The sequence below is a fragment of the Pseudorasbora parva genome, chromosome 16 (assembly GCF_024679245.1).
Source record: "Pseudorasbora parva isolate DD20220531a chromosome 16, ASM2467924v1, whole genome shotgun sequence".
Lineage (NCBI taxonomy): Eukaryota > Metazoa > Chordata > Actinopteri > Cypriniformes > Gobionidae > Pseudorasbora > Pseudorasbora parva.
Genome location: NC_090187.1, coordinates 9,329,699 through 9,355,416, shown reverse-complemented (window position 1 = coordinate 9,355,416; position 25,718 = coordinate 9,329,699). Strand labels below are relative to the sequence as shown.

Below are 25,718 nucleotides of genomic sequence, written 5' to 3'. Positions count from 1 at the left end.
GTGTACACGTTCTGCACGGTAACTGGCGCGATCTGCTTTATTAGTGTTCCTTTCTGTTCATCCTGCTTGAGCTTATAATGCTTTTGTTCTTTAGGGCTATCTTTTTTGTTTACACATACAGTTTAATGTTTTAAAACCTTAAGATATAACTTAAGCGTGTTGTGCACATTGCCTAATCGTAAGCTTGTTCAGAAATTGTGACGACACATTAAAAAAAAAAAAAAAAAAAAACGTCTCTCTCATTTTCTACCTAATTTAAATAAACAAATATTCTAATATTCGATTTTTATGAGCCCAAATATTCGAATACAATATTTGGGGGAAATGCCCAACTCTAAGGTAAACGCGTCCGTGCTCACGGCATTTCCATTCACAGCACGTGTTCAGTCTGGCGCATTTTCAGTTCATGCCTTTGGAAGCTAGCCTGACAAACCAGACCCACATCAAGATGTTTGGTCTGGAAACTCACCATTGACAGGACTCAATCTGAGGGGCGGGATAAACGGTTGTCTTTCAAACGCCCTCTGCACGGTGTGCATTCCATTGGATAGCGCTACAACCAACCAGAGCGACAAAGGTGTAGCAGAGCAAGCTGATTAAACATTCGCCGTATCCGGTCGGCAAAACTCAGAACACATCTTCCCTTTTTAAGAATGACTTCAGTGCCGTTCTTTGTTCTTTTCTCAGAGAAAAGCTTAACTCCAAGTCTTCCAGAGTCGCGGTCAAAGCTGATTCGAAAGACCGCCGTTCGCCAGTTTCTGTGTTTACTAGAAGCACGCAAGCGCAAGCGCAAGGGATGGGGGGTGGGGGGCACGATATTTCGAATATACTTCAGGGTTTCTACTGACAGAAAGCCATATGCTAATATCTGAAGTAACCCCTTAAAAGGGACACATAAAAAAGGTGTTTTTGCTCACCCAACAAAAAGTGGCAATTTTAACATTCTATACAAGATTATCTGTAGAGTATTTTGAGCTAAACCTTCATATACACACTCTGGGGACATCAGAGACATTATAATAAGGGGCATAATAGGTCCCCTTTAAAGTTACCATGAAATCTTGTTTTGCATGCAATATTGCAGCATTTCTTATAAATTATTTATCTGTGCACATCATCATTTTTTTTTAAATCCATGTGCAATCTTTAATCAAAATAAATTCCCCTCTCTCTTTCAGCGACATCTCTTCTCTTTTCTGATGACGCGTTTATTGGCGCGAGATGAGATTGACCAATAGCGAATCACAACCATCCAAAAATGCACAATTTTTTTGCACAATTGCGAGTTTGCATCTTGGAATTCTGATTTTTTTTAATTTAATTGCATGATATAGGCGAAAAGTCAAAATTGCAAGGCAAAAAAGTCAGATTGCGAGTTTATATCTCACAATTTTGAGAAAAGAAGTTAGAATTGTGAGATGTAAACTCGCAATTGTAAAAAAATAAATAAAAAAAAGTCAGATTTTTGAGATAAAAAGTTACTTATGACCATGACGGAAACAAAACTTTGAAAGATATAATGTCACAACAGGGAAGAAAATATTATCACGTCGGCTTTAAGTCTTCTTTCTGCAGAGAGTGATTGAGGTGAATGTCATAAACCTGACAACTTATTTTGTTTAGTTGTTGCCATAAAAGATGTACAGCTACAACACATGATACAATAAAAAAAAAAAAACATAAAAAAAAAAAACTAGATAAAATGGGAAAAATCTAAAAAAAATTTGAAGGCAATTTCGGGAGCCATCTTTTAGACCCCTCTCTTATTACATCGTGTCCAAAACTCAAAAAAGCAACCTCAATACAACTTACATATTAAGTATATATTCCGAGTCTTCTTAAACTATACAATTTTACAAATATACAAGCTCGTTTTATTAAAAAGCATCAGCAATTTGCTAAATGTTTCTTTTTTTTTTCACAGAAGAAAGAAAATGAAAGCAAATAATGACAAAATTCCTCTTCAAATGCACTGATCATTTTTTTCTGAAAATCAAACAACGCCACAGTGGTTGATCTCGATTTATGAGAATCAGTCTCTGCTTATATCGTGTCCACCCATCTGCTCAAAAGCAGAGAGAACACTGGTCCTCTGGTCCTGCAAGTGAACCTTCCACAAAGAGCGAGCCACAAGCACAAACCCTTTTCATGCAAAATAAATCAAAAGTGGCTTTGAGGTAGGAATATAAATCAGGGGGTTTGGGTTATGTACAGATGGCTGAACCTAACACTCAGCATGTGTGTTTGAGAGTGTATAGGTATATTAATGTAGGAGTGAGTGTAGTTGTACATACTGTATGTGTGCCTGAATATGTGTGTATGATATTTTAGACCCCCAAAAGTGTCAAACCACTGGATATTTTGATGTTGCTGATTTTATGTATAACAAGTTTCTATCTTACAGCGATTCAGCCAAACGTGTAGTCTGTATTTGGAAAAGTGTTCGTGTTTTTGGACCAAGTTTGTTGTTGTAAAAATCTGCTACTGTGTTATTTATGATTTCAATGATTCCTTATAAGGTTGTTGCTGTTACCATGACTTGGAAAAAAAAAAAAAAAAAAAAAAAAAAAACGTATTAATACCTGAAGTTAGTAATAATTTATGAATGTTTAGCCATTTCGAAAGTGCCTTCATACCATTAAGTAAAAAGTACCTAAAAGTGCCAGCAGCATTACCATGTTTGCCCTGAAATCCATTCTTTGAAATATCTTGGAATAGCAAGTAAATACCATAGAAACTGAATTATTACCATATTCACATACTAAGCGTATCAAAGCATCATGGTATTTTATACCTGATTTCATTACTGTACTGAGGTACCATCACAGTACTTTTTGTAGGATACCTGCAAGTATATATATATATATACACACACATAAACAACAATAAAGAAAGAGTAACACTTTATTTTAACTACTTGCTTATTAGCATGCAAAGCACATATGAATGCCTTATTCTGCATGACATTATTCTACAGTATATCATATTCTCATTAAAATTCTACATGTAATAAGTTAGCATATTTATGAGAGTGGTAACAGTAAAGGCACTATTGTTGGAATAGGCCTTTAAAGTATGTAATATAATTACTATGTAATGTAACCAATTATTCAGTTATTTATATTTACTAAATACTGAATTGTGTTCAGTGTCACAATATTATCATTTTTTTAGCATGAAAAAACGTCTTTCAAAAACATTAAAAGTAGTCAAATCGTTTGATAATTTACAATATAATAGGCATTTGTTACAACATTCAATATTACAACAACATATATTTCTTTTGTCATTATGCCGCTCATTATGAGTCTTTTGTTCTCTCAGGTGTGATTCACAGCATTATTCATGATCATTCACTTTGTAAAGAACAAGTGTCTTACAAAATGATAATCAATATATTATTTTATGCGAATAAGTAGGCACAATGACATCAGTTTGAAGCAAAAACTCTAGGCAACATCACCCATTAGTCAAAAGTCTTGTAGACACATATCTATTGTGTGTTTTATGGCCTTAATTCGGTGACTTGCATTTTTTTTTTTTTTTTAAAAACATTCATAAACTTTATTATCTAAAATACAAGCATGTATAATGGTAGCCCAGTTTGTGCTGAATACAGTGTAAAGACACTTTTGCCATTAAAGGACAACTCCGATGAGAAATGAACCTAGGGGTAATTAACAGATGGTTACCGAGTAGATCGTTCTCTGGGATGCATTTTAATGAAAATCGAATGTTTTATCTCTAAAAACAGATTAGCTTATAACGCTTGTCTATGGGGCACAGAGTAAGTGAAATTAAATCACTAGTTAATGCCACTAACAAGACTCAAAATAGCCTCACACTAACACTGTAGCATAATGAGGGTCCCTACACTAAAACCGAAGCATTGAGAACTTTGTAAGAGTACAAACAGTTTAATAAGAAGATACTTTATAAAGACAGTCCATTACGCGTATACGGACAGCATCCATCTTGGATAACAGTCTCGAGCGACGAACGTTGCTTACGATGTACTGCATAGCCTATAGATCATTCTGTATATTCGTTTTTCTTTTTTTTTAATAGGTTTTATATTACACATTGTGGTGGATGTTGAATAAACTAATGGATTACAATTATGTAAAGTATATATATATATATATATATATATATATATATATATATATATATATATATATATATATATATATATATATACACACACACACATACATTCTTAATTTTTCATCTGGTTAATCAATATTAGGGCTGCAACGATTCATCGAGTAACTCGAGTTAATCGAATCAAAAAAATCCTCGAGGCAAAATCATCTGCCTCGACGCTTCGCTTAGTCCATTTAACTACACACAGATATTGGAGAAAGACATTTTTTGTGTAAGGACTCGGAGTATGAGCGGATTGCGGTTATATCCGCGGTTCAGGTGCGTAAACATCCCAAACATTGCAGGTGGATGAGAGAAATCGTTAATATGTTGATTTTAATAAAGACGCGGAACTCTCATATCACGCTAAAACACAATGAATGCGTGTCGTTCTTTAACTTTCGTTTTCAGCTCATGTCGAGATCAAAGACCGCAATGCGAGAGAGAGATAGCGAGCGGGCATCAGCACTGGTAATATCATTTAATATCGCTATTTTTAAATGAAGACAACTGTGTGTTGAGCTTCAGGATGCGACGCTGAACATTTAAGTTTCATTTGCGGCAGTTCACGCGTCAGCTGAGGAGATACGAGCAACTCCAAACACATGAACTCGATGGAGTTTGCAGCTTTGCACATGGATCACCGTCATTGTGATGTGTGTGGAATCTTTAATGAGACTTTATATATCCTACTTGATAATATCTTCGAAATGCACCATTAGATGTTCTCAATACTAGGCGCAACAAATATCAGAACAAGCTGTAACGCGCGCGTGCGTGTGTGTGTGATTAGCAGCGCTCGTGCTTTCAGAGCTGCGTGCTTTCATTGATTTGTGTAATTTAAATATCACACTTTAATCATATTTATAGCTACTAACTTAAAGCAAGCTGTGTTACAATGATGAATGATTAGCTCAAAAGATCAGCATGTGTGATGTACTTTATCTGAATTAAACATATCTCGCGTTTGATCACGTTCTAGCGGTTATTCCTCTGTGTGATGTATAGGTTGTCGACCCTGGTTTATGTAAATGTAATTTTGCCAAAATAATTTTTTTTGTTTTGTTTAGCAACCTACTTCAGTGTAGCTAATATGTGACGATAGCATTGCGCTTAACACAGAGGATTTGAAGTTGTGACGATCGGGTGCGGGTGGATGGTTTGCTTCTAACAGCTGATTCGGTGACGATAGAGCTGATCCGCGCATCTCTTATTCCAAGTTAACCTGTCCAATATGTTTTGCTCCAGTAAAGGAGTAAATAAGACAGTAAATGCTTATGTCATGCCTGAGCTGAAGCTGATACATGAAAGTTAAGTTGCACAACATAAATACAATGTTTAGTTATTTATAGAATATTTATAGAATATTAGAATATTTATATTATATAGGATTTATAGAATATTTATATTATTTATATTGGCATTATTGTTATTTATATTACTACTATTTAGATTTATTGGTTGTAGGTTTAGTTTTAGATTGAACTATGTTTGCCTTTTTAAAGTAATTTGAAATAGATTTTTATTTAATATAATATGGCAATTGTATGCATTAAAATTGTTTAGTTTCACAGTTATTAATGTATGCAATTTCAGCAATAAAACTTAATTTTTCTAAAAAGAAGACAAATTAGATGTTAATTTTAAGATACCTGTCTTATTGTCTCTTATTGCTCTTTAATAAAGAAAAAGTAATTATTATCCGATTAATCGATTAATCGATCGATTAAGTGGTAGATTAATCGATTACAAAAAGAATCGATAGCTGCAGCCCTAATCAATATATATATATATATATATATATATATTAGGGCCGGGACTTTAACGCGTTAATTAAGATTAATTAACTACGGGACTTTAACTAATTTAATTAATAACGCAAAAAAATAAATAATTTTAACCACACTTATTTTTGCACCGTGGAACGTTTTTCAATGAATGAGTTTCGACGGACCGATTATACTGGAACACCAACTAGCGCTCACGATGAGTCACCACCAAGGGGGTAATCTAGCGCTCGGAAAGCGTTCCACCCCTAGGGGCTGCCATTGCTAACCAAGCCATCACCTGCTGTTAGCATCCCATTGACTCCCATTCATTTTTGAGTCACTTTGACAGTGAATAACTTTACATCTGAGACGTTTAAAGACTCCATTTGTCCATTGTTTATTTCTAAAGAAACACGACAATGCATAAAAGGCTCCATTACCTTGTATCTTACACTATCGCCCCGTAGAAGCTGTTTTTGTAAAAATAGGCTAACTATTGCGTCATAACCAACGCGACCCTGTCGCACAGTTGAGAAATTACCGTATAGACCTGAGGAGACGCTCGCAGGCAATCTTTTGCTGTCTATGAGACAGTCGGGGGGACGTGGAGACATGAAGTCTGATAAAGTCAAGGGGGAAGAATGGGGAGAAGCCCATAGTGAGCCAAAAACAACGGGAGAAAATATTTAAACAACGTGATTCAGCTTTCACTTTCCACAACTACTAGAAGACCTACAGCTGTCAGACAGGAGGCTCACGTCACATCTACATCGTCAAGCTCAGTCTGAGCCTGCGCAGTTCGCTCAGCCATCAGGAAGTGAGTGCCCCTAGGTTGACTTCATTATTTAGCCGTTGACGTCAATGGGATCGCTCGGTCCATTTCTTTTACTGTCTATGGTCACGACAACAACAAACCAGTGTGAACATGAACGAAGAAGCTGATGAGACCGCATTGCTTGGCCCCGTGGATGGGAAATTTTGTTTTAAAAAACGAAAGGATGGAAGCGTCGACAAGAGTATGGTTGTGTGCAAGCTATACAACAGGGGTGTCCAAAGTTGGTCCTGGAGGGCCACGGTCCTGCAGAGTTTAGCTCCAGCTTGCCTCAACACACTGCTAAAGTTTCTAGTATGCCTAATAAGACCTTAATTAGCTGGTACAGGTGTGTTTAATTGGGGTTAGAGCTACACTCTGTAGGACAGTGGCCCTCCAGGAGCAGGATTGGACACCCCTGCTATACAACAAGGAATTTGCGTATCACCGCAGCACATCGAGCCTCAAATATCACAAATATGCTTTTGCTACACTTAATGGCAAACATTGCACTGGTCTGCTGGACTGAAATAAATAAACAATATTTTGTTGATTAAGCTTATGTATTCAGTCATTATTCAATGGTATACTAAAAATCCATGTGAAAAATTACTTCTCATTGTTCCAGGTCAAATATTTATATGCAATTAAAATGTGATTAATTTCGATTAATTAATTACAAAGCCTCTAATTAATTAATGATTAATTTTTTTAATCGAGTCCCGGCACTAATATATATATATATATATTATATATATATATATATATATATATATATATATATATATATATATATATATATATATATATATATATATATATATATATTTATTTATTGTTTTTTTTTATATTACTGATCAATTGATTATGAAGAGACCATAAAAAAGTGTGAAACAAAAAACTGCAGCAAACACAAATTAATGACCTTATGTCCTACTCAATACAACACGTTTGAGTATGAGCCTCAATTTCAATCTCATCAATATTGTTCATATTGCTTTGGAGAATAACAGTGACCCTACCATGGTATAATCAAGTATACTGAATGATTGCCATTTTCATATTTGATGCTATTGAAAGGTACTTCACATAATACCACGGTCCTAATAAAAAGTCCACTGCAAAACTAAGGTACTTTTTTGCAACTTCATTTTTATTGAAACATTCATAAAATATTACTATCTTTAGGTATTTAATATATCCATCAAATCATGCTAAAAGCAAAGACCTTTAAGGAATAATTTAATCCATAATTAACACAGTAGTTTGAAATACTGCATTTTTACCATATTCCTATGGTATTTACTTTTCATACTATTCCGGCATATTTTTTAAAAATGGCATGGTAAACAAGGTCATACCTTTGGCAAAAAAAAATATATATTTTTATTTTTTTAGTTAGTGGTATGAAGGCACTCTTGTAATTGCAAAACATTTATAAAATATTTCCATCTTCAAGTATTTAATATACCCATCAAACCACGCTAACAGCAAAAAAAGCCTTAAAAGGAATAATTTAGTCATAAACAACACAGTAGCAGATTTTAGCATATTGTCCAAACTAAACTGGTCCAGTCTAAACACAAATGCATTTGCAACACACACACACACACACACACACACACACACACACACACACACACACACACACACACACACACACACACACACACACACACACACACACACACACACACACACACACACACACACACACACACACACACACACACACACACACACACACACACACACACACACACACACACACACACACACACGTTTTGCATATTTTAGCCATGTTGGTACCTAGTCTAAATACCAAGGTATTTTTGGTTATTGTCTAAAGTAACATAGGATGACTTACTTTGGCTGCTCCGATCTGCTCTTTCCGGAATCTCTCCAAGGGTGTGATTAGAACATCATCAGCATTCTGTATCTGTAATCAATCAAGCATAGACAAAGGTTTTCATACAAGTTTTTTTTTGGAACACCATTCATTAAGCTATATTAACTTCTGTGAAGTTCACAGCTTTAATTAAAGTTAGAAGGTGCATGCAGTATTAACGCCGAAGGCTGAGAATTTTGTAAAAGCTCACTATTATGAGCAAATTTGTGGTGTGAGTTTACATTTCTGCAGCAGGCTTGTGAGAACATTCACACTAACACTTCAGAAGAGCAGTAATGATTAGTGTGATAGAATTTTATTCATCAGTATTCATCTAATGAGAACACCGGAGAAGACTGCTGCAGTTCGCTCCATGGACTATTAAAATGAGGAAAACGCATGAATACAGACGTTGTGAATTCCAGCAATGAAGAAATAAGAAAATGGCTTTTGTTTTAAACGGGCCATGAAACACACTGGTATTGTCAGAGCTGAGAGAAATATGGCCATCAACGACCAGAGGAATTTTACGTGTGCAGATAGGCATGCATTTAAAAACTGAAATATGCTTCTATATTATATCTGCGTTTGATGTGGGTATCATGGTGTACTCTCGAAAAGACCCTCACAGCTGATTTACGCACACTTCCCAGCCTCACGGAGATAACAGGTCACTCATGTAAAATGTAACTGTCAGTTACATTTACAATGATGTATTTGTAAGGGCTCTGCTAGGTAGTTGATAGGATGTTCTAGGTTGTTGCTAGCGCATTGCTAAGGTGTTGTGTGGGTAGAGACTCAGGCTTTAACAGTATGATGCTAGGTTATATAATAGATTTATAATATTAGTTTTTGTTTTTCATGATTTGACCAAGAACAACTGAGACCGGGTGTAATTCACTAAAGGTCAATGGTGTCTCTGCATATGGATGATGAATTACAATGTATTTTAGGCATGACTGGTTTCCTGTAGTGCATCAGGACTGAATCAGTCTACTTCAGAACATGCTCCTTATTTCTACAAGCATGTCACGGAGGGGGTATAGGAAGTGCTGTCCATGATATTGTCCAGCAGCTTGGACATCATTCTCTTCTCTACGGCCTCCAGATGGTTCGGCCTTTCTCCAACGAAAAAGCCTGCTCTCTCGATGAGCCTGTTTGTTCGTCTCCTTGTTACTCCCAGAGCCCCAGCACACAACAGTGTAGAACAAGGCAGGCACGCAGACAGACTGAAAGAACATGTGCAGCTACACACACTGAAAACTTTTCTCAAGAAATACATTCAGCTTTGGCCCTTCTTATAGATTCAGTGTCAGTGTTGTTTGTTCAGTCTGTCGTCATTAGTGTTAATTACATCTAAAGTATAATCAAATTATATTATATCATCCTACAGTCTGGGACATTACGGAGGCTCCAGCATCCCCGCAAACCCTATACAACACGTGGTATTATATTGTATTATATTGTTATATTATATTAGTCACAGTTATGTTATGTTTTTGTGTCGTTAACTTTTAGTCATTGTATTGACTATGCCTTAGTTCTAGTACCTAAAATCACCCCCAAACCCTTAAAGGTGCAGTGTGTAGTATTTATGAGGATCTATTGAAATAAATAGAAACTAATATGCATAACTATGCTTCAGTGGTGTAGAAAGATCTTACATAATGAATGCTGAATTATGAGTTATGTTTTATTACCTTAGAATGATCTATTTAAATCTACATACACCACCGGTCCCCTTACAGTAAAGTCACCATTTTTGCACGGTTATGTTTCTACAGTAGCCCTAAATGGACAAACTTCTCTACAGAGCGCTAGTCAGTCTCTGCGCTCTCTGACGACTGCATCCAAGTATACATTCCTTTTTAAAGGGGTGATGAATTGAGAAATCAACTTTCCCATGAGCTTTTGATATATAAAGGTCATGGTAATATAAGATTACCTTGTAAGTTTCAGGGCTGAAAACTTCCTTTTTAGTCAAAGAAAAGCTTTTATAGACACCAGGCCCAGGAAACGATCATGAGCTTCATCCTTACATCATCGCACAACGAAACACACAGAATGTGTAATTCAGTAGCCCCGCCCACCGACTCATGGAGCTGATCGGCTCACTAGCCAGCAGCAATAAACATGTGGAAGAAGATAGCAAGATATTGTGGAAGAACACAGTCGCTGCATAAGCTTCCTTCAGATCATAATATTAGAAATGTGTGATAATTCATTTATTTTTCAGCTCCAGCTCACGTGGGGAAGAACGTTTGGTTGTTTGCTTCATTTCACCGCGGAATCGTTTGTAAACTCAATGTGTCTCAAGTACTGGACTTGCAGACACAATGTTGTGCCTTCTATATTGGATACGACAGGAATGGTGCAGCAAACTTATGTAAGTAAAATGTCTTTTTATATGTAGGCCTAATAGTAGTCCCGGGGCTGTGTGGTTTCTAGATGGACTACCAAAATGTACATCCGTCGCTGTAGCTGTATTAGTCCCAGTGTTGGGGATAACTCAATACAAGTAACTTGAGTTATATAATTAGATTACATTTTCTGAAGTAACTAGTAAAGTAATGCATTACTTTTAAAATGTACAACAAAATATCTGAGTTACTTTTTCAAATAAGCAACGCAAGTTACTTTATTTTACCATTTATTGACTGATCGCTCTCTTGTCCCAATGTTGACACGAATTGTAAGTGTGGATTCGTTGATGGTTATTGTAGTTCTAGGCACAATGTGAGCAGGCATTTACTAAATCTCATTTGCACAAAAAAACAGACTCAGTATACCTTAAAATTAATCAAATCTGTGAAATACAAAATCAGAATACTATGCAAACCTCCAATAATTAAATATGTTAAATAAGTAAAATATTTGTATGAATTCAAACTCATTTTATTGACCAATGTACTTGCTGTTGACCTTCAATTTTTTGTTTTATTGGTGAAGTAAGTGTTACCTATCTTTACATTTGCTCAAAAATATAACTTTTTTTGTTATATAAAAAAAACCAAGCCCAGCCCAGGTTAAAAAAGTGACACAAAAGTAATGTAACATTTCTTTTCTTAAAAAGTAACTAAGTATCGTAATTAGTTACTTTTTAAGAAAGTAATGCAATATTGTAATGCATTACTTTTCAAAGTAACTTTCCCCAACACTGATTAGTACCAGTGATACTGGCCTTCATCCATAGTTTTTTTTAAAGTTGTTTCTACATTCATTTGGATAATAACTGTGATTTATTTACAATATAAGAATAAGTAAAAAATAACAATATTTTACAATATAAGAAGAAGTTTTAAAATCACCATTAATTACAGAAAGCAAAAATGTGATTCATGTTTTTATTTTATTTTATTGATTGACAGTACTAATTATATGATATTATAATTTCATTATTCACCTCTAAGTATCTAAGCTAAGACAGTACTGGGTAGCATAAGGTAACTACATGGGTGAAGGTTACGTTTAGGTGCAGGTTCGAGGTTAGTACCTACAGTAGTTATTACCCAGTTATTAAGTACATTGTCTGTACATGTGGAAAAGGACGGTAAAATAAAGTGCTAACATTAAACATTTTAGTGTAATGTAAAAAAGGAAACAAGATTATATAAGCTAACACGCTGCATATTTCCAAAAGTCTTTTTTAATGCCACACATTGCTCACACACATTGTATTTTATTTTATTTTTTTTTTTTTTTTGCAGTGCATTGCAACTGCCATAGAGATAAATGGGAATGCTAACAGATAGCCCCCTGTCCAGGTATTTTAAACCTCCTTGCCCAAAACATGCAAACATATCAGGTCAGGATGCACATCTGCGTATGTGGAGCAGATCTGCCGTGGTGGCATGACATGACACTCGGTTTGATTAACGGAGTTATTCTGTGCCGCGAGGGTGTGTGATAAAGCTATAACGCAGCACATAATACCTGGTCTAATTTTAGAGAGACCTTTCTCCTCCACCATCTCTGGAGAGTGTCTCCCTCCACCCATAAATCAAGAGAATTGTTTTCATTGTCTCAAAACCCCCCTGAATCACACGGTCACCCTCACCTTTGCCTGACAAAGGCACACAAACCTCATCAACATCCGAACCCTCTGTGATTACCCGCAAACCTAAAACCCTGCACCATTTCAATCAGATTCTCATTTCATTGCTTTGTTTTTATTTCAATTTAGGAAGCACTGGTGTTCAAAGATGGACCCCTCGAGCCTTGAACAAAGAATTTTGAAACCATAACTTTATCAAAGGAATTACTGGTTGGATTAATATTCCAACACAAGGCGAGAACTGCGATGCGAGCGTCAACCCTGCGGCTAGTGGAGACGATAATGGCTAAACAGAAAGTAACTCAATAAACACTCAGATTTCCAGCTCATTCCTTGATTATTATTTTATGACCAATGAATAAAGCATGTGTATTCAGAACTCTGAATAATTTGTCTCGCACAAACAGGTCTTTGGGTGTGTGTCTTCCCAGGATCTGAAATGGATCCGATCTATATGATTTTAATGCATGAGCTGAATCGACACCTTGGTTGCAATTTATTACCCGTTTGGAGTGGAACGTCCTCACGGCTGATTTCATTCCGTCTTAACTTCCCTGGCTGTAGACCAAAACATCCTGCGATGCAGTGCTCAGACACTGTGACTAATCTGAATCTGAATAACTTGATATCAGCAGTGAAGGTTTTCATTGCATTTTTTTTTCCTATGTATTTGCGGAGGCAGTTCTCAGGACACTTGACCTTTGGAATTCATTTCAGGATGAGCAGCCGTAATAAGCCTTATCTGAAATGGCCTGCCTTGACGGGGCCTTTGAAGAGAGTCTCACCTGTAGTGATCACGTCTCTGCAGACATCAAAAAAGGGCTTAAATCAAAAATAATTGCTTTGTAATGCAGGAGGTTTATGTAAAACATACATGCAAAAAGCTGGAGTGGTTTGAATTTACATTCCACTCCTTGGAACTGTTTAACATCCCAAGTTACATCATGCAAAAAAATAAAAAAATAAAATACAGTTGAGGTCAGAATTATTAGCCCCCCTTGTAAATATGATCAAAGATGGCTGTAAAATAAATATTTAATTTCAGAAAAATCTAACCTTTCATTGAAGTAATTGAAATCATATTATGAAATAAAAAAAATTCTCCAAAACACTTTTTTTGTCATCCCTACAATTTAAAATATAAATATAAATTTGTTTTACAATGTAAAATATCTCTGAAGTATCCCATTCATTTTTACATTTTTGGTCCTTTATATTAGGTGGCCTTAACTACTATGTTCTTACCTAAAAAAAAAGCACAATGTAACAAAATATCCTCCAACCAATACGCCTATATAGGTCGTTTGTCACTTCCTTGAAATACGACCCATAGGAGCGTTTACTAAAGGTGCGCCCCGATCGACAATATTTTAATTCATTAAAATTCGACGCGCAGGATCGTATTCTAAAGTTGTGCTCCTGCTGACAGCAGGACACTTTCATTTTAAAGTATTTTTCCCTTTTATCTGCTTAACCTTTCAGGTTTTTCATAGCTCAGTTGGTAAAGCATTGCACTACACAACAACAGCATGTGATCATGCGATCGTGAGTTCGATCCCAGGGAACACATGTGCTCATAAAGTTTGTATGCTCTAGTTGTAAATACAAAAACAAATATTTTTGCTAAATGGAAATTACGACAAATGGTGGTAAAAAAGTCCACACATTGCATTAAAATGAACATGCATTTTGATTGGTAACGACAGTCATACGTCATTTCATGACGTCAGACGTAACACGACACTGTCATTATTTTTATGCCAGCTAGAGAGCGCATGACTTTAAAACTTATTTATAGGTCGTAATAAGGTGCTTGAAAAACGACCTATAGAGTCGTATTTTTTGGAGGACAGGTTGCAATGTACGTATTGTGTTGCAAAACACCTTTTCTAATATTGAGGTGGGATACGGGTAAAGTTAAGGACAGGTGTGGTGGTATGGATACGTTTAAGGGTAGGTTAGGTGAAAGAGAAGTGTCAACAGTATAATTTTAAATGTTACTACAGAAATTAATTATAGATGTAATTAAATGCAGGTAATTTACAAAATGTTAGTACAATGTACAAATATTTATGTAGGCCTACATAAGTGCATTGTATCAAATGAATAATTTAAATGGTAGTACATAGTAGTTAAAGCGGTTTATAGTGGGTCCACATTTTTTAGCACACCAGGGTGACTAGGAATATGACATTGTGTTTCCTCAGTTATACTCCTGTCAAGCAAGAAGTCATGGCTAGACGAAGGCCAAATGCCCTTAAAGGGGTGGTTACGTGTTTTTTTTCTAGGCTTGGTTGTGTTTATGGGGTGCAGAATAACATGTCTTAATACTTCTTTGATTTTTTTTAAACGCCATATTATAATTACCATAGCCACGTACTGAAGCCACATTTTCCTCCTAATCTCAACAATTACAATATAACATCCTGTGCAGAATTCAAATGGGTCCGATACGTCGCCGGACGCGTGGTCCATGGTCCATGCCGACTCGCGCATATGATCCGCTCTGTGCTATCATGTCTCTGGACCAGAGCAGACTGTGCACAGGCAGCGGAGGTTCACGTGACACTAACGTGAACCCAGACTTCATTCACCTCAAATGAGCATATTCACACTGTCTGAACCATTCCCTATACCCAATATAGTGCACTATCTGCCATTCATCTAGCCTAGAAATCTAGACGCACCCTAGCAGCAGCAAATCTAATCTGCCCGCAAGTGTCGTCTAGCAACTCTCAATACCCTTCTGAGCTGTAACTCTTGCCGGGCCAATCACATCGTGTACAGAGTCGGTGGGCGGGGCCATAATGACGACGGCCGAGTTGCGTTTGCGTGCTTCTAGTAAACACAGAAACTGGCGAACGGCGGTCTTTCGAATCAGCTTTGACCGCGACTCTAGAAGACTTGGAGTTAAGCTTTTCTCTGAGAAAAGAAACGGCACTGAAGTCATTCTTAAAAAGGGAAGATGTGTTCGGAGTTTTGCTGACCGGATACGGTGAATGTTTAATCTATCAACAAGCTCTGCTTCATCTTCGTTCCTCTGGTTGGTGGTAGCGCTATCCTATCACGTGCAGAGGGAGTTTGAAAGACAACCGTCTATCCCGCCCCTCGGATTGAGCCCTGTCAATGGTGAGTTTCCAGACCAAACATCTTGATGTGGGTCTGGCTTGTCAGGCTACCATTCATCATGTATAAAATAATAATAAAAATAACAATAATAATACATTTGACCGATTTTAGCCACAGTTTCAGCGTCTATTGATAATGTATGAGGCGGGTCGCTTTAGATTCTAGAGAGCATTTGATTGGACAGAAGATCTGATGAGACGCTGAAGTGCGGAGAGATTTTATCCAAATCATTGCTCCATATTGCAAGAAGTGACAGACTGTACGTTTTGATTGCTTTATTCTTCTAAATGCAAATGTGGTCATTGTTTTGGAGCACACTAGCTTACAGATAACAGTAAGGCTAACATATTCATACTAAAAGCCAAAAAGCTTCAAAACTTTATGGGGACTTTAATGCATTGCTGATAATATATTGGTTTCTAGACAAAATGCATTCAAATTTATTTAATATCGAAGCGTCCCCATTATTCTTTTTTGAATATTATCTTCCATGCAGTGTGTAATATAGCTGTTTGTGAATGTAAAAGGTCTGCACATTTTAAAGATTACATTTGCATAATGCCAGCCAATGCTTTTCATTGGCTGCCCATGAATGAAATCTACTTTGAACTTCCCTCAAACACTTTAGTTGTATCTAAGGCCTGGAAGAGTTTGGTTCGTGTTGTCAACGCCGCTAATCCACTTTGAAAGCACGGTAACACTTTAGTATGGGGAAGACATATGCACTATTAACAACGACTTTTGCCTCAATAAACTCCTAATTTACTGCTTATTAATAGTTAGTAAGGTAGTTTTTGTAGCATTTAGGTTTAGGTATTGGGTAGGATTAAGGGATGTAGAATAACGTCATGAAGAATATGGCATTAATATGTGCTTTATAAGTACTAATAAACAGCCAATATCCTAGTAATATGCATGCTAATAAGCAACTAGTTAATAGTTAATAGCTGAACCTTAAAATAAAGTGTTACCGAAAGCACTTTAAAAGGACGAGCACTTGCACTCAGATTGATGCTGTAAAACTTACGCTATCGTTACTGTTTGTGAATTTGCTTAATATGTTATAATATAAAAATCAAGATCTCAATCAAGTATTTTTTTGCAATTATATTTTGAATTGTTTGGCATTCATATTAATTTTAGTGACATTTTTAACATATTCCCTCTGTTAATTTCTGACCTGACACAACAGTAACAAAAGTTTAGCATTCAAATAATAAAATGAATGATGTTAACAATCAAATCATAAAATGCACCAGAAATGTAGCTATATCCCTGCAGTTGGGGGTCTTGACTAGTCTTGAAAAAAAATCCTTAATCTGAGACAGAGACAAGACCTTAAAAAACTGATCAGCACAACTGAACAATATATTAAGCTCAATAAGCTGTTAGTAATCATACATTTGATTTAATCATATGATAAACTCATCAACTCTTTCAAGTTACTCATGAAAACTTTTCATACGAGATCAAAGTAAATGCCCTCAAGGAACAAAAGCACCTGGTTCATTCCTGGCACGTGAGAGCCGTCTGCTGTGATCTATATTCGACTCTAATTGGTGTCAGTGAGGTTGAATGCAAAAATTTGCTTTGAGCTGAAAAATGTATGTCTGCTGAATTCATTTGGATGGCGTTCAACAGATCTTGCAGCACGTGCTGCCGATAAACCTAAAAATAGGGAAATACATTTGGGCTCTGTAGCTCTACCCATAAGTTTTACCATCAAGGTACATCAAATTTCTATGATGAACTTATATTGATTTTCCATGACAGCATTTTCTAACATATCAATTAAGTTGCGAGTGATAAGTGTGCTCTCAGCAAGACACAAATCTCGCTGAGCCGCTCTATCACCTCAGATACTGATGCAGCCTAATACCTGCTTCCTGGACAAACCTTCACGGACTGGATACTTGGGGCGATAGTCAGCGGACAGGTAAGTGAGCAGGTAAAAGCTGTTTTTTTTTTTTCTGCTTACGAGCGCGAGGCTGCCACATTTAGGTCATATGTCCACCAAAGCGTCTTTTCACATGGCTGGCTGGCTAATAAAAATTGTTTCAACCATGGGCGTAATTTCCTATGGGGACAGGGGGGACATGTCCCCCCCCACTTTTCAAAATCCCGTTTTGAACCCCCCCCCCCCCCCCCCCCCCACACACATTCAAATTAGTTTGTTATTTTTTTTTTTTAACCGCGCGCCGTCATCGTAACGGAGAAGTAGGACCGAGCAGAACAGACCCTACACATCTCGTGCACACTCTTAACAGTTTAAGCGCACTGAAGGTTCAACTGAGCAGCCGGTATCGCAGTCAGTCATGAAACGCCAGCAACAGATGACTTAATGTCTTCATGGATGAAAAAAAAGAAAGGAGATGAGTTGGTTGATTCAGTAAATTAGCTCAGGTCAGGGTAATCAAAATGTCTGTTTAACGTTGCTTATTTTTTTACAGTCTATGGTCTACACCTGTTGATGAGCTAACGTTAACCTACACTGTTGCTAGGTAACTTCAGACCATTAGCTAGCTACCCTAAACATTTAATGTTGCCTAAAACATTCTGTGTCCACTTTAAACAGCAGCGTTTTCTTTCAGCAATGTATGACAAGCAGACTCTGGCTGCTGTTATAGGCTACTCAACTCATTATACTCAGATGCAGAAATAAAATAAATCTTAATAATAAATGTTTTTCTAAACTTGAGCTATTGTTGTTCACTTACAATATTTGTTCATTTAAAATGGAAGTTAATTTGTAAAAAAATTAGCCTGCAAGGTTTATTTATATGTGGTGAGCCCAGTCTAGTCTGTAAAGTTATTGATACGCAGTCAGTTTTTTTTTTACACATTAATCTGAAAATGACTGTGGCACACCTAGTTTTTAAAAATAATCTGTACCTGCAGTTTGGTGGATGTGTCTCTGACAAATGTCAGATTTAACAGTTAGTTTGAAAGAAATTTTTGTTTAACAGTTGAAATTGTTTCGCATTATTTAAATTATATTCACACACAAAAGTGAATTTTTAGTGAACGTTTTTGACTTTATAAAATTATTCTCTCAAGTCTTGGCTATTCAACAATAAATAAAGTAAGAAAACTTTTTCTTGTACATAGCCTATTATTTTTTTTTGGCAGAATTTATCATTATAAACAATTTACTTATTTCCTGGATTTTGTATCACCTAACTGTATGTAAATGGAGGAAATGGGATTCAAATCGAAAAAAAAATTCCCCATTTTGTGTCCCCCCCACTTCTCAAACCAAAGTTACACCCTTGACATCAACAGATGAAAACAACGAGCATAATAACAGAACAAAATGATTTAAAACAAGAGACATATAATTTACATTGTATCAGCATTTTAATTTAGAATCAATACAGAAACAAACTGTGAAATGAGATACTAACACCTCCGCAGATATTCCGTATCATAACAAGCAAAGTCTCAACTGGAAAAAAGCGCTGTGCTGCCAAAACGCTCTCAAGCGCTCAAAAAAGTTGCACTTAAACTTCTCATTCGCAGAGGTATGAGGTAAAGTTGTTTAGTTTAATGACATAAATTTCATTTTTGGGTAAACTAACCCTTTAAAACTGATCGAAGTGTTTATATCTTTGTAAGACTGGCCAATCTACAGAGCAATGGAAAGGAAAACTAACTTTATTGCACTCCGAGAGCCCTCTCGTGGCCGGCAGCATTTCCGTTGTGTTGTGGTGATTCCGTTGTTGTTGTGGCGATTTTGTTGTGCTGTGACTTGTTTCCGTTGTGTTGTGGTTTAATTCCGTTGTGTTGTGGCGATTTCGTTGTGCTGTGGTTTAATTCCGTTGTGTTGTGGCGATTTCGTTGTGTTGTGGTTTAATTCCGTTGTGTTGTGGCGATTTCGTTGTGTTGTGGTTTAATTCCGTTGTGTTGTGGCGTTTTCTTTGTGTTGTGGTTTAATTTAGTAGGGCTGAACTACTGGGCCACCGTAGATACTGATACTGGTACCAATTAAAAATGTGAAGGGTACCGAACCCTAGCAGCCACATGATCTGCTGAAGTTCAAACTGAGCATCAGAATGGGGGAAGAAAGATGATTTATGTAAGTGACTTTGAATGTGGCATGGTTGTTGGTGCCAGACGGGCTTGTCTGAGTATTTCAGAAACTGATAATCTACTGGGATTCTCACACACAACCATCTTGTGTTTACAGAGTTTAATGGTCCGAAAAACAGAAAAATATTCAGTGAGCTACAGTTCTGTGGGCCAAAAAAAACGTTTTGATGCCAGAGGTCAGAGAATGGCCAGGCTGGTTCAAGCTGATAGAAAGGCTCAGATAAACACTTATTACAACTGAGGTTTACAGAAGAGTATCTCTGAATGCACACTGAAGTCGAACCTTGAAGCAGATGGGCTACAGCAGCAGAAGACACACCAGGTGCCACTCCTGTCAGCTAAGAACAGCAAGAGGCTACAGTGTGCAAAGGCTCAACAAAATTGGACAATAGAAGAATGGAAAAACGTTGCCTGGTCTGTTGAGTCTCCATTTCTGTTGCAACATTTGGATGGGGTCAGAATGTGGCATAAAAACAGAAAAAGCATGGCTCTACCCTGCCTTATATTAACGGTTCAGACTGCAGGTGGTGTAATGTGTGTAAGATATTTTCTTGACACACATTATGCCCGTTTCACACATACTCCGTCTGCAGTGCGTGTGCGGTGCGTATTTTTTTCAGTACCCATGTTAACGGATGACAGCTTTAACACTGCACGCGGATGCGGTCCGTCAGTCCGTTCCAGGTGCGTTGCGTCTGCAGCAGTGCAGCGATCGTTTTCGTACCGAGTCTGTTTTTTGCTGCGCTGCTCTGCTGCATTAAAGTGATAGAACATTGTTCGCATTAAAATAAACGGTCATTTCACCGCAGATGCATATCATTTAAAATATGATCTTGTTTCAAAGTCAACACATGGCTTTTTTTGTCAAGTAAAGCAACAAAACGACACCTTACCTGGCATTTAGGTAAAAAATGTGCCATAATGGAGAGCACTCGCACTTTCTTGGAGGTGAAAAGCAAAGTTCTTTTTGACCTGCAGGATTCCTTTTAAAAGGGGTTAAAAACGAAAGAAACGACGAGAGTCGGCTGTTTTTGAATAGCCTATTGTAAGTTTCTAATTTAAAATGTTTATGATTATAGGCTATAACCTATGTTTAAATGTTTTGTGTTGTAAACTAAATCTAAAGTATATAAATTAGGGCTGTCAATCAATTAAAATATTTAATCGTGATTAATCGCATGATTGTCTTGAGTTGACTCGCGATTAATTGCAATTTAATCGCACATTTTTAGCAATTGTAAATGTATCTTAAATTAAGTTTAAATTAAGTTTTTAATACTCTAATCAACATGGGTATGGACAAATATGCATGCTTTATGCAAATGTACATTTATTAGTGAAACCATACTTACTCAATAATAATCAATACAGCATGAAGACTAGACGTATCAAAGGTCATAGATGTTTATCTAAGAAATTGTTCATGTCTCTTAAGCCTAAACGTAAAAATTAAGTAGAGTAAGTAGTGATTTCTCTTTCATTTTAAGAATATAAAGGGAGCTTTTACACTGGCAGTTTATTTCAGAGCAGGGCAAAGTTGATGAAGATCTCAACCCTTTCACATTGAATACTAATAGATTACTATTTTACATTGTTACTATTTTACTGTATTTTTGATCAAATAAAGCCCTGTGTATCCCCAACCCCCACCACACACACACACACACACACACACACACACACACACACACACACACACACACACACACACACACACACACACACACACACACACACACACACACACACAAGCTGTGAGAGGTATGCAGTGTCTTTTATTCAAAGACACATTTGTCTTGGTTACAGTAAACTCAAATAAACTTCCCTGATGTCTAGCTCTAGCTGTAGGGCAATGATTTTGTCTCGAGTCCTGGAGTTACATTATAGTTTAGTGTATGTGGGTCTCACCATAAAGTCCCTCTTGAGTCCCATTAACAAACTCAGTAAACCTTGGAAACAATCGCTTCTTTTTTGTCTGTCTACCCTCTCTGTAGTCATTCTCGATGTGACATTCCATAAGACTGGCCTCAGCACACACTGCGTGCCCACACTGCGTAACACAATCTCAGCAAGGATAAACAAAAGCACCAGGAGATTGGACAATTCACCACATCTAGCATAAACCAGGTTAAAGTTTAAATAACACAGAGTTAGAAATACTTCATCATAAAAACAGTCATTTAATGACAATTAAATATAATTTCTTCCCAGATTCTAATTACTGCACTGCGAAATTAAGAAAAAACCAACAACAACAAAATCAATACTTTCTATTAATATAATACAATAATATTACTTAAACCATAAAACAAGAAAATGTTTTCAACCTCAAACAAGCTAGAGCTAGACACTTACTTAGCATATGAACAGTAAATGCATAAATCTCTGCATTTCATGTAGTGACAAGTATAATATATATATATATACACACGTGTGTGTGTGTGTGTGGGCATGTTTTTGTGACATATAAGGCCACAAATGTGTATAATGACATGGGTATGACATAGGTATTACAAGGAGAGGTTGGCCATTGGCCATGTCCTCACAAATGCTTATAAATCATACAGGATTTATTTTTTTTAGAAAGTAAAAATGCAGAATGTTTCCTGTGATGGGTAGGTTTAGGGGCAGGGGCAGTGTAAAGGGATAGAAAATACGGTCTGTACAGTATAAAAACCATTACGCCTATGGAATGTCCCCATATGTCACAAAAACAAACGTGTGTGTGTGTGTGTGTGTGTGTGTGTGTGTGTGTGTATATATATATATATATATATATATATATATATATATATATATATATATATATATATAAACTATTTACAATATATAAAAAACTGAGGTTAAAGTGTTAGTTCACCCAAAAATGAAGCTGATGTCATTAATGACTCACCCTAATGTCGTTCCACACCCGTAAGACCTCCGTTCATCATCGGAACACAGTTTAAGATGTTTTAGATTTAGTCCGACAGCGTATCTAAGTGTTCTTTATTCCAGAAAGGGAATAAAAACATCTTCAAAGTAGTCCATATGTGACATCAGATGGTTAATTTGAATCTTTTGAAGCATTGCAAATACATTTTGGTCCAAAAATAACAAAAACTACGACTTTATTCAGCATTGTCTTCTCTTCCTTGTTTGTGTTCAAACCTCAAATAAAGATTAAAACGGTTATGAATTAGTGAATCGATCAATGATTCGGATCACCAGTGTCACGTGATTTCAGCAGTTTGGCATATTGACACGCGACCCGAATCATGAATCAATACGCTGATTCATGACGGTTTAAATCTTTATTTGAGGATTGAACACAAACAAGGAAGAGAAGACAATGCTGAATAAAGTCGTAGTTTTTGTTATTTTTGGACCAAAATGTATTTTTGATGCTTGAAGAGATTCTAACTAACTAACAGATGTCACATATGGACTACTTTGATGATGTTTTTATTCCCTTTCTGGACATGGACAGTAAAGTGTGCATACACTTAGATATGCTGTCGGACTAAATATAAAATATCTTAAACTGTGTCTTGAAGATGAACGGAGGTCTTACGGGTGAGGAACGACATTAGCTATAATTGATAACGATAACGTCTGTTAGAGAGAGACGTTATCATTTATACAATATATGAAACTGCTTCAGTCTCTTCAACCACACAGTACCCTTATATCTGTCTTACAATTATTCAAAATATTAATATTTGGAAATAAACAGTGATGTCTATGGTAACCTTTTGAAAGTCACTTAAAATAAAGATTATTATTCTAATTACATTATTACACCACAAGGTGGCGACAAGTGACTGTTAACAAATGTTTGTCATTTAATCATTCATTTAACAGATTATTTAAAAATGCTTATCCGTCCTTTAATTAAACAACTGAAGTCATTATGAGTCATTGAACCATTAATTCCAACCAATTTTAAAAAAGTTATTAAAATTAATTAAATATTTAAATAGGCTGCAGCTACACTCTAAAACATGTTGGGTTAAAAAAAACCTAAGTTGGGTTGAAAATGGACAAACCCAGAAATTGGGTTGTTTGAACCTACTGAATGGACCCATTTTCAATGGGTTATTTTTAACCCAGCATTTTTTAGAGTGTATACTGTATTTCATGAGATTTACCCCAGCACAGCTTTAGCACATACTGCACTCACAGGAACTCAGATGAACTTCAGTATAATGTAACTGCATGTCAAACCTATAAGCTCATGAAAAAAGTAACTCTAAATGCGAATCACGTCAAATCGAAGCTTAATATGAGGGTATAATAAGCTGTGAATGGTCTAGGGCAGAATGTAAGCATAAATGTTAGTGAGTCCCCTGTAACTCAAGATTACACGAATGAACACAGCTGAGCAGCTGTGGGCCTGTCTTCTTAATAGACTTAATGTAATTCGGGACGTAAAAGTATGCTTTGAGCTGTCTAAAACACAAAAAAACCTAAGAGGAACAGCGTTAAGCAAGTGAGGAATTACTAAACAGGGTGCAGGAGGAAGATAACCACACCTGGTAGACTGACAAAAAGGAACTGAATTTCACTGCTTTCACAACATTATCGGCTCTAAGGACAGATTTGTTCTGGAAAAACTTCAAGAGGATTTCCCTAAGGATATGATCACCTTTAAAGAAAGCACCACAACATCAGGCCCCTGGCCCCTGAATACCATCTGAGCTCAGCGGCCTTGAACAATCTCTAACCATGCAGAGCACAAAACAGTTTCTCTCTCTTTCACACACACACACGCACACACACACAAGTAAGCTTTCCATCTCTCTTTCTGCTGTCTCACACCGGGGGAATTAAACCAGACTTCTCTTTAAAACGCTGGAATTTGATAAGTCTGTGCTCCGCAATAACACACTTGGGTGGCTGGCACACACACACACACACACACACACACACACACACACACACACACACACACACACACATACGGATACCGATTTCTTCTGTGGCTTTGAGCCAAGCAAACCATCATGAGGGTAATAAAACCTTCATGCCTGTCTAGTGGCAATAACCCAAATTCACCATTCAAACCATTCCAAAACTTCCTTAAATTAGAACTGGCACCAAAATATATATTTTAGTTAATAAACCACTCAAACAGGAAGTGGCACTAATATGAGACACATGTATCAGCGAGGCAGTGAGAAAAAGCAGCTTCTTATCGCTCGGTGTCTTTTCTATTTTGGGTTGTTGATTGACTCCAGATGTGACTAGGGGACACGGGGGGTTGGAGGACAGAGGATTTTGTTTCAATTTCTCGTCTGTGAAAGCACACACACACGCAAAGCCACCGAAGATATTTCATGTGGACTGCTGGGTTTGCTTTGAGTTTATTTGTAAATTCCCTCAACCATCCATTCACACATCATTTCAGTTTTCAAACATGCACTACCATTCATAAGTTTGGGATCAGTACGTTTTTTAAAAAGAAATTAATACTTTTATTCAGATGGATGCATTAAATTGATTCAAGTGACAGTAAATACATTCATGATGTTAAAAATTCAGTTTTGATCCTATGAATCAATATATTCACATATAAAACAGCTATTTTAAATTATATTAATATTTCACAATATTGGAGTTTTTATAAATGCTGCCTTGGTGAGAAGAAGACACTTCCTTCAAAAACATAAAAAAACTCTTACCGCCCTCCAAACTTTTTAACAATAGTGTATATCAAAAAAAATAATTTGAGAGAGCAATGCTACCAGGGAGTTTCTATTCGACGAGGTGTGTTCAGGGGCGTTGCTTTTTTGAGGCAACTGAAATAGACAGCGCCATTGACCAACTAAAACCTGGTTTAAAGTCAATGCC

The 25,718-nt window shown here is 36.5% G+C and overlaps 1 protein-coding gene across 7 annotated transcripts in view; it reads right to left on the bottom strand.

Moving 5' to 3' along the window:
- LOC137043196 (rho GTPase-activating protein 42) overlaps positions 1–25,718 on the bottom strand; it is a 186,351-nt gene that overhangs the window by 81,531 nt on the left and 79,102 nt on the right. For all 7 annotated transcript variants that reach the window (XM_067419374.1, XM_067419377.1, XM_067419376.1 and 4 more), the window contains exon 4: positions 8,594–8,665. In XM_067419374.1, coding sequence (XP_067275475.1) covers positions 8,594–8,665 — 72 coding nt within the window. The remainder of the gene's footprint in view (positions 1–8,593; positions 8,666–25,718) is intronic.